We start from the raw sequence: 10,000 nt of genomic DNA on the forward strand, positions 1-10,000 counted from the left end.
GGAGTAGATATAGTAAAGGAGTAGATATAGTGAAGGAGTAGATATAGTGAAGGAGTAGATATAGTAAAGGAGTAGATATAGTGAAGGAGTAGATATAGTGAAGGAGTAGATATAGTAAAGGAGTAGATATAGTGAAGGAGTAGATATAGTGAAGGAGTAGATATAGTGAAGACGTTGAGTTGCACACCCTTTTGCCCTCAGAACAGACTCAATTTGTTGGGACATGAACTCTACAAGTTGTTGAAAGCGTTCCACAGGGATTCTGGCCCCATGTTGACTCCACAAGGTGTTGAAAGCTTTCCACAGGGATGCTGGCCCATGTTGACTCTCTACAAGGTGTTGAAAGCTTTCCACAGGGATGCTGGCCCATGTTGACTCTACAAGGTGTTGAAAGCGTTCCACAGGGATGCTGGCCCATATTGACTCTACAAGGTGTTGAAAGCGTTCCACAGGGATGCTGGTCCATGTTGACTCTACAAGGTGTTGAAAGCGTTCCACAGGGATGCTGGCCCATGTTGACTCTACAAGGTGTAGAAAGCGTTCCACAGGGATGCTGGCCCATGTTGACTCTACAAGGTGTTGAAAGCGTTCCACAGGGATGCTGGCCCCATGTTGACTCTACAAGGTGTAGAAAGCGTTCCACAGGGATACTGGCCCATGTTGACTCTACAAGGTGTTGAAAGCGTTCCACAGGGATGCTGGTCCATGTTGACTCTACAAGGTGTTGAAAGCAGTCCACAGGGATGCTGGCCCATGTTGACTCCACAAGGTGTGGAAAGCGTTCCACAGGGATGCTGGCCCATGTTGACTCTACAAGGTGTTGAAAGCGTTCCACAGGGATGCTGGCCCATGTTGACTCTACAAGGTGTTGAAAGCGTTCCACAGGGATGCTGGCCCATGTTGACTCTACAAGGTGTTGAAAGCGTTCCACAGGGATGCTGGCCCATGTTGACTCCAATGCTTCCCACAGTTGTGTCAAGATGGCTGGATGTCCTTTGGGTGGTGGACCATTGTTGATACACACAGGAAACTGTTGAGTGTCAAAACCCCGGCAGCGTTGCAGTTCTTGACACGAACCGGTGGCACCTACTACCATATCCTGTTAAGAGGCACTTCAATATGTTTTCTTGACCATTTACCCTCTGAATGGCACACACACACACACACACACACACACACACAATCCATGTCTCAATATGGCTCAAGTCTTGAAAATCCTTATTTAAACCCGTCTCCTCCTCTTCATCTTTAACCTGTCTCCTCCTCTTCATCTACACTGATTGAAGTGGATTTAACAGGTGACATCAATGAGGGATGATAGCTTCCACCTGGATTCACCTGGTTGGTATGTCATGGAGAGAACAGGTGCTCCTAATGATTCATCTGGTCGGTCTATGATGGAAAGAGCAGGTGTTCCTAATGATTTGTCCGCTCAGTGTATATCTAGGTGTGTGTACGTTTGAATGAGCAGAGTAGGTTTTTATAACTTAACATTTTAGATATTGTGTCTGGCTGTGTTATTTTAATTAATTACACAGAAGGATACATTACAATATGTTATATGATTAAGAAAATAGATAAATAACCATCAATGGTACTGATATGCTATGATATTGTATTTAATTAGGTAAATAAGGCAAAGTTCTACGTTTGTTTTTGACAGTTTCACCTATTAGAAAAACACTGGTCTCTTCGTCCAGGTGCCTGCAGTGTGCTTTGTGCCCGCTAGGCGGCAGTGTAGGGCCGGGAGAACTACTGAAATACTGAGAGACGCATAGCGGAGAGGTGAGAACGTCGATGGAGGCAGAGCAAAGAGAAGGAAGAGAGAGAGAGAGAGAGAGAGAGAGAGAGAGAGAGAGAGAGAGAGAGAGAGAGAGAGAGAGAGAGAGAGAGAGAGAGAGACAGAAAGATTCCTGGTATGTCTTAGAAAAACACAATGAAAAGAAAAAAGGCACAGAAAGCCTCTCGCTTTATTCAGTTCAAACATGGGGCACGTTGTCTTTGGAGAGAATGGGGAGAATAACAAGAGAAAGGATAGACAGAGAGAGAGAGAGAGAGAGAGAGAGAGAGAGAGAGAGAGAGAGATGGTAGACCATGGATGTCCGGAGCTTGCTTTGCCTATACAGACAGACAGACAGACGCATTGGGAATGAATGGGATGGTGTGTGCGTGTGTGTGCGTGCGTGTGTGTGTGTGTGTGTGTGTGTGTGTGTGTGTGTGTGTGTGTGTGTGTGTGTGTGTGTGTGTGTGTGCTAAAAAGGTTACACAGAACGGTTAATTTTGTATTCAACTAAAGTTGTCCATAAGTTAAATATGATTTTCGCAGCAAGCTCTCACAGTCTCACTCGGAATTAGACGTTTCTCCAAATGTCAAATTTCAAAGGTTAAGGTTTTGGATAGGATTAAAATATTACATTTACTAGTTAATCATTCTGAATGGTTAAGGTTAAACACACAGCTTTCTGATCCAAGAAGCTAAGCTAAGAAGGCACTATCCTACAGCAAAACCCAAGCCTACTTGCTGGTAATCGTGCTCAGTGTTGCCCCCTAGTGGTCGGCTTTGGAAGCATTTCCCGACATCCTCAAGACATGGATAAACGTCAAATTTCTAAGTCACTCATTTAGCGATCTGCCTGGATATTTTACTATTATCCACGAATACAGCCAGGGGACTCCTATGTGGATGTGTTCTCTCACACTTATATTGAATCCTCTGCGCTGCGACAGGCTTACAACGTGTGTGGGTGTGTGCGCGTGCGTGCCTGGGTTCCTGCCTACGTGTGTGTGTGTGTGTGGGTGTGTGTGTGTGTGTGTGGGTGTGTGCGCGTGCGTGCCTGGGTTCCTGCCTACGTGTGTGTGGGTGTGTGTGTGTGTGTGTGCGTGCGTGCGTGCGTGCGTGCGCGCAGCACCAGAGCTTGCGCAGGCAGCCAACATGTGGGTCAGAGTTGAATCGCGGTGGGGTCAGAACTGCGCGGTGCTGTTACGTAATCAGGGAATAATAACGTTGATGAGAATGCGGACATAATTGAAACCATGTCTCCTCAACTTCTTCTTCATGCCTCGATGGAGAAACACAGAAGGGAAGGCTGCGCAGAGAACATGTGGGTACCAGAGTTTTATATTGTTTTATTACAAGATAGTACATAATCCACTTGACTTGATATTATGAAGGGGACTCATCTTATCCACTGGTGAGCCAGGTGGTTGGATAGGTACAGGCATTATACATGAATGAATGAATGAATGAATGAATGAATTAATGAATTAATAAATGAATTAACATAAACTACATCTGTCCGTCTTTTTTTTTACATTTGAAGATGTATCCTCACGTGGCTCGAATCTCGAGTTGGCACCAAGCACCGAAACAGTCCCGTCACTCACGCCTCTATCGGGTTGTCTTTAAATCATTACCGCCCCCCTTTGGAATCGGTGGGTGAAACGGGGAACATCGACGAGTGACCGACAGGAAATATTGCAATGAAACGTCTTATAGAAATCCTCTCGGATTTGAGCCACGAGCTGTGTTTCAATCAGACAACATTCTATCCGGTGTCTGTCCTGTCTGACGTTTTACTGAATCTCATGTGTGTTTCACTGACGTCTTGTTCGTAATAATAAATACATATGGATACATCAATTAATCAATAAAAACTATCATCATCATCATATTCACATTCACACTGTTATAGCAAATATTTCGCGCCAACATAAAAGTCTATGGAGGCAACACGCCTTTGTCAGAGCAGGTGAGAGGGTACCAGTAGCCAGAACTGAGTCAAAAAAAAAAGTCCTAAAAAAAAAAACGTTAACCCCATTTCCCTCTCCCTAACCTTTTTACGCAACCCCCCCCCCCCCCCCCCCCCCCCCGTCTCTCTCTCTCTCTCGGGTGGGCCGCCAGCTCCAGCACGCTCCTACCCCTCCTCTCGTTCACTTTTCACCCCGCCTCAGAGGGAGAGAGGGGTGGTGGAGCCGGGGTGGAGAGAGGAGAGGGGGAACCCTCTAGCTTGCCTAGCCGTCTCGTAGTGACGTTGGGGAGCTGGGGGGGCCGCTCTCTCTCTCTCTCCAACCCTGGCCGCCTGCCGGAGCGCAGCCTGCCTGCTACTATATAAACACACACTGAGAGCGGCTGTATGCGCTACTCACACACCGAGAAAAGTGTATGTGAAAGAGAGAGAGAGAGAGAGAGACGACTCACGGTAGCACCAAGTAGCATCAGAAGACTCACTATCCATCGGGCTCTGCTTCAAGAACTAACGGCAATAAGAGGATTATTCTTGTTTTTTAATTTACTCTTCATCTGCCTCGTGAGCAACACTTTACTTTTGAGAGATTTAAAGAGGTATAATAAGTTTTTTTTTCTGGAATAGAGAGTTAACAAACAAAAAAAAACTTTCCATTTCTTGAAACGTTTAAAAGAAAAGCCCCCGTTTATTTTCAGAATAATTTTTCCGAGACTCGCTCACTGTTTCCACGCGCTCTGGGAGCGGGACAAATACTTGTCAAACTGACTTAAAAAAAAAAAAAAATCCATTATATTTTTTTTATTTTACTTATTTAAATCAAACCAACGTGAGATTTCAAAACGTTAATTCATCAGTTTCCACTCTCAGTTGAATTATTTCCTTAATTCAAGTCATTGAAGGTGACGTTTTGAGGAGTTATATAGGACGTTTGAATGCCTTTTATTTCACCCTACTGATTGATAGCCAAACTCTGAAACTGTGAGAGAGGGAAGTAGTTTAGCGCATCACCTGTTGAGCTTCCCACAGGCCTACACACTCAACTCAAATTCAAGTCGATCTATTTCAACAACATTTGCTCTATCGCGACATTTTTTTTCTTTCATAGTTATATTTCATAATCAATCAATTATAATCAATCAAGTCCCTTTATCGATAACCATCGATATATTGAATTGATCATCATCAGAGCATTTCCAATTCCATCCCTGTAACTCAACTTCTCCCAACGACATCGTGGTGAGATCAGGGGATTTTTTTCTCTCCCGCCACCCCAATCACCATCACCCAGACACCGACCCTTCCTCGCCATGATATTCGATAACTTTGACCTGGTTTCAGCCTTGGCCACCCTAGCGACCTGCGCGGTGTCCATGGTCCTCCTCCTAGTGGTGTCCCAGCAACTCTGGCAGCTCCGATGGACATCAACACGAGACAAAAACTGCAAGCTGCCGATGCCTAAAGGTTCCATGGGGTTCCCCATCATAGGAGAAACCTGCCACTGGCTCCTCCAGGTAAGACCGTCAGAATACCCCCCCCCCCCCTCTCTCTCTCTCTGTCTGTGGTTCTCTTTTACACACGTGTTTCTGTCTTCCGGTGGGATTTTCTAGCCATGTCGCTCTGCGTGTGTGGGTCTCTGTCTTTATACCCCAAAGTCTCTCTCTCTCTCTCTGTCTCTCTCTGTCTCTCTCTCTGTCTCTCTCTGTCTCTCTCTCTCTCTCTTTCTCTCTCTGTCTCTCTCTCTCTCTCTCTCTCGCTCTCTGTCTGCTCTTTCCATCTACTGTTGGCGAAATGTTGGATGACAATATCTGTTGCACGTCCAATTCAATTCACTCACGTTGGCTGTCACTTTATGCCCATGTGCGTAAAAAATAAATCGCATTTTTACAATATTTGTCATTATATAAGATTGAGTTCATGGTTAGGGGATAACAGTTAGGGGTTAAGTTAGGGGTTAAGTTTCTCTGTCTGCCAAGCGCGGTTCTCTCCTCTTCTCTCCCTGTCTCTGATTCTCCCAAGCGTGGTTCCCTCCTCTTCTCTCCCTGTCTCTGATTCTCCCAAGCGCGGTTCCCTCCTCTTCTCTCCCTGTCTCTGATTCTCCCAAGCGCGGTTCCCTCCTCTTCTCTCCTGTCTCTGATTCTCCCAAGCGCGGTTCCCTCCTCTTCTCTCCCTGTCTCTGATCTCCCAAGCGCGGTTCCCTCCTCTTCTCTCCCTGTCTCTGATTCTCCCAAGCGCGGTTCTTGCCTCTTCTCCACCGTCTATGAGTCTCCTTAGCCCGGTTTCATCATCTTCTCCCTGTATTCTTCTCCCGGTGTCTCCCCTCTCCACCCGCTGAACTGACCCGAGCTGTCACCCCTCCTCTCCTGGCTGTCCCGAAACGCTCCAGAACGCGTATGTTTTCACTGTAAAAAAGGGTCAAGTTACTGAAACTTTTTTTAACTAGTTAACTAGTTACACTAGTTTATGTATTTATGTTGGCCACTCTAGTGTAGGTTAGATATCATAACAACATAAGCATAAATAACTTGGCTTTTCATTCAACTGTTCAAATTCCTAAACACAACTTCATTCAACTTCCATGGACCCCGTCGCACGGTCAGTAGCGTCTTTAATAGGCCCGTCAGCGCGATAAAAAGGTGTGAGCGAGTGATTTTTGGCTGCGTCCACGTTTTATAAAGTGATAGAATTATAGAACTACTCCGCGAAGCTGCACATTATCCCCGCCGCTAAGTAGCACTTGTCAGCGCACTGATGTGTCGCAGGAGAAAGATAGGGAGGGAGAGAGAGAGAGAGAGAGAGAGGGGGAGGGGGGAGGGAGGAGTGAGAGAGAGAGAGGGGGGAGGGGGGGGGGGGGGGGGAGGGAGTGAGAGAGAGAGGGGAGGTGAGGGAGAACAAGAGCAATGCGGCATGTAGCCCGCGTGTGGGACTTGAACTCTCCGTGCTCCGCTCCCTGCGTGGCTTTCATTTATACACCGCGCGACGCGTTCCCGGAATGCGCCTTTCGAGCCATGGCCAAGTTTATGGAGAGGAAGAGAAAAATCATTCATGACATGAAATCTCTCTCTCTCTCTCTTGCTCGTATGACTTTCTATAATAACTGAAAGTAAAAAGCTTTGAAATATAAAACATGCTCATCTGGCAGAGAGAGAGAGAGAGAGAGAGAGAGAGAGAGAGAGAGAGAGAGAGAGAGAGAGAGAGAGAGAGAGCGAGAGAGAGAGATGCACATCTTTAAGCAGATTCAGCTTGACTACACAGTAAAGTCCAATAATTACTTTTTCCTCTCCAACAGTTTGGCAGCTTTGTGTGTGTGTGTGTGTGTGTGTATGTACTGTGTGTGTGTGTGTGTGTTTGTACTGTGTGTGTGTGTGTGTATGTACCGTGTGTGTGTGTATGTACTGTGTGTGTGTGTGTGTGTACTGTGTGTGTGTGTGTGTGTATGTACCGTGTGTGTGTGTATGTACTGTGTGTGTGTGTGTGTATGTACTGTGTGTGTGTGTGTATGTACTGTGTGTGTGTGTGTATGTACTGTGTGTGTGTGTGTGTGTATGTACCGTGTGTGTGTGTATGTACTGTGTGTGTGTGTGTGTATGTACTGTGTGTGTGTGTGTATGTACCGTGTGTGTGTGTATGTACTGTGTGTGTGTGTGTGTATGTACTGTGTGTGTGTGTGTATGTACTGTGTGTGTGTGTGTATGTACCGTGTGTGTGTGTGTGTGTATGTACTGTGTGTGTGTGTGTATGTACTGTGTGTGTGTGTGTATGTACCGTGTGTGTGTGTATGTACCGTGTGTGTGTGTGTGTATGTACTGTGTGTGTGTGTGTATGTACCGTGTGTGTGTGTGTGTGTATGTACCGTGTGTGTGTGTGTGTGTGTGTGTTTGTACTGTGTGTGTGTGTGTATGTACCGTGTGTGTGTGTGTGTATGTACTGTGTGTGTGTGTGTATGTACCGTGTGTGTGTGTATGTACCGTGTGTGTGTGTATGTACTGTGTGTGTTTGTGTGTGTTTAATTGATCCCGTCAAACTCCCCTCACTTCTCATTTACCTCGAGGGAAACTTCCTAGCAGTTCTACCAGCTGCCAGGGATAACGGTGGTTTGGAGTGTGTTACGGTGCTCCCGGTAAATCGATCCGGTTACCCCCCCCCCTCTCTCTCTCTCTCTGTCACGGCCTGCAGTGTGGTGTCCTTCATTTCTCTCTCTCTGAAACCCACCCTTCAGGCATGAGCCTGTGCTGTGTGTGTTCCGAATGATGTCATCAGTCCACCTGCATATCATTACCGTCATTTCTGTGTTCTTACAGCCCTGTCTGTCTGTCTGTCTGTCTGTCTCTGTCTGCTGTCTGTCTGTCTGTCTGTCTGTCTGTCTGTCTGTCTGTCTGTCTGTCTTCATTATCTTCCTCTCATGTATATGTCTGTTCTGGGCAACATAATAACAGCTCAGATACACATATTTAGGACAGCCAGTGATCACATACCTCCCTCCCTCCCTCCCTCCCTCCCTCCCTCCCTCCCTCCCTCCCTCCCTCCCTCCCTCGTTTACTCCCTCCCTCCCTCCCTCCCTCCCTTACGCCCTCCCTCCCTCGTTTACTCCCTCCCTCGTTTACTCCCTCCCTCCCTCGTTTACTTCCTCCCTCGTTTACTCCCTCCCTCCCTTACTCCCTCCCTCCCTCGTTTACTCCCTCCCTCATTTACTCCCTCCCTCCCTCCCGCCCTCCCTCCCTCCCTCCCTCCCTCGTTTACCTCCCTCCCTCATTTCCTCCCTCCCTCCTTACTCCCTCCCTCCCTCGTTTACTCCCTCCCTCCCTCGTTTACACCTTCCTCCCTCGTTTACTCCCTCCCTCCCTCGTTTACTCCCTCCCTCCCTCGTTTACTCCCCCCTCCTCGTTTACTCCCTCCCTCGTTTACTCCCTCCCTCCCTCGTTACTCCCTCCCTCCCCTTGCTTACTCCCTCCCTCCCTCGTTTACTCCCTCCCTCGTTTACTCCCTCCTTCCCTCGTTTACTCCCTCCCTCTATTGTTTACTCCCTCCCTCGTTTACTCCCTCCCTCCCTTGTTTACTCCCTCCCTCCCTCCACCCTCCCTCCCTCGTTTACTCCCTCTTTTTCTCCTCTCTCCAACACACAACACTCGCACGCGCACGCACACGCACACACAAACACACAGACACACTGTCTCTTGGTGTCTCTTTTCATCTCTCTCTCTCTCTCAATCTCACAATTCAGTTTCTCAATTTAAGGCTTTTTTGACATGGAAACATGTGTTAACGAGTGAATTAGATAATAAACTAAGTGAAATTAACAGAATGAACAGTAACACAAGTTCCAAAAGAATAAAGACATTTCAAGTGTGTAACGGATGTGAAATAGCTAGCTAGTTAGCGGTGGTGCGCGCTAATAGCGTTTCAATCGGTGACGTCACTCGCTCTGAGGGCTTGAAGTAGTGGTTCCCCTTTGCTCTGCAAGGGCCTTTTGTGGAGCGATGGGTAACGATGCTTCGTGGGTGACTGTTGATGATGTGTGCAGAGGGTCCCTGGTTCGCACCCGGGTCGGTGCGAGGGGACGGTATGAAGCTACACTGTTACAAATGTCATATTATATATATACAAGTGCTACTTACTGTGTCTGTTTCTCTCTCTCGCTCTCTCGCTCTCGCTCTCTCTCTCTCTCATTCAAATGGATTTATTGGCATGGGAAACATGTGTTAATATATGTTAACATTGGCCTGAGTACCCCCCCACCACCCTCCCTTTCTCTTTCCCTTGCCAAAGCAAGTGAAATAGATAATAAGCAAAAGTGAAATAAACAATGAAAGTGAACAGTAAACATTAAACATTACACTCACAGAAAGAAATAAAGAATAAAAACATTACAGATGTCATATTATGTCAGGAGGTTAGGAAGTGCAGCTCAGTTTCCACCTCATTTTGTGGGCAGTGAGCACATAGCCTGTCTTCTCTTGAGGGCCAGGTCTGCCTACGGCGGCCTTTCTCAATAGCAAGGCTATGCTCACTGAGTCTGTACATAGTCAAAGCCTTCCTTGGGTCAGTCACAGTGGTCAGGTATTCTGCCACTGTGTACTCTCTGTTTAAGGCCCAACAGTAGCATTCCAGTTTGCTCTGTTTTTTTGTTAATTCTTTCCAATGTGTCAAGTAATTATCTTTTTGTTTTCTCTGTCTCTGATGATGATAGTGGAGGTCTCTGTGTTTGCTGTTTTATGTTAAGCTTAGGCAGAGGAAAGTAACCCAGTCACATCACAACC

The 10,000-nt window shown here is 46.8% G+C and overlaps 2 protein-coding genes across 2 annotated transcripts in view; one reads left to right on the top strand and one right to left on the bottom strand.

Annotated features, from left to right (window-relative positions):
* LOC149973524 (uncharacterized) overlaps positions 1 to 10,000 on the bottom strand; it is a 272,367-nt gene that overhangs the window by 22,428 nt on the left and 239,939 nt on the right. The window lies entirely within an intron of this gene.
* LOC110512281 (cytochrome P450 26B1) overlaps positions 4,008 to 10,000 on the top strand; it is a 67,080-nt gene continuing 61,087 nt past the window's right edge. Inside the window, exon 1 of the mRNA XM_090213332.1 lies at positions 4,008 to 5,257. Coding sequence (XP_090069458.1) covers positions 5,054 to 5,257 — 204 coding nt within the window. The 5' untranslated portion in view covers positions 4,008 to 5,053. The remainder of the gene's footprint in view (positions 5,258 to 10,000) is intronic.

Source organism: Oncorhynchus mykiss, chromosome 21 (assembly GCF_057628025.1).
Source record: "Oncorhynchus mykiss isolate SJ-2025 chromosome 21, ASM5762802v1, whole genome shotgun sequence".
NCBI lineage: Eukaryota > Metazoa > Chordata > Actinopteri > Salmoniformes > Salmonidae > Oncorhynchus > Oncorhynchus mykiss.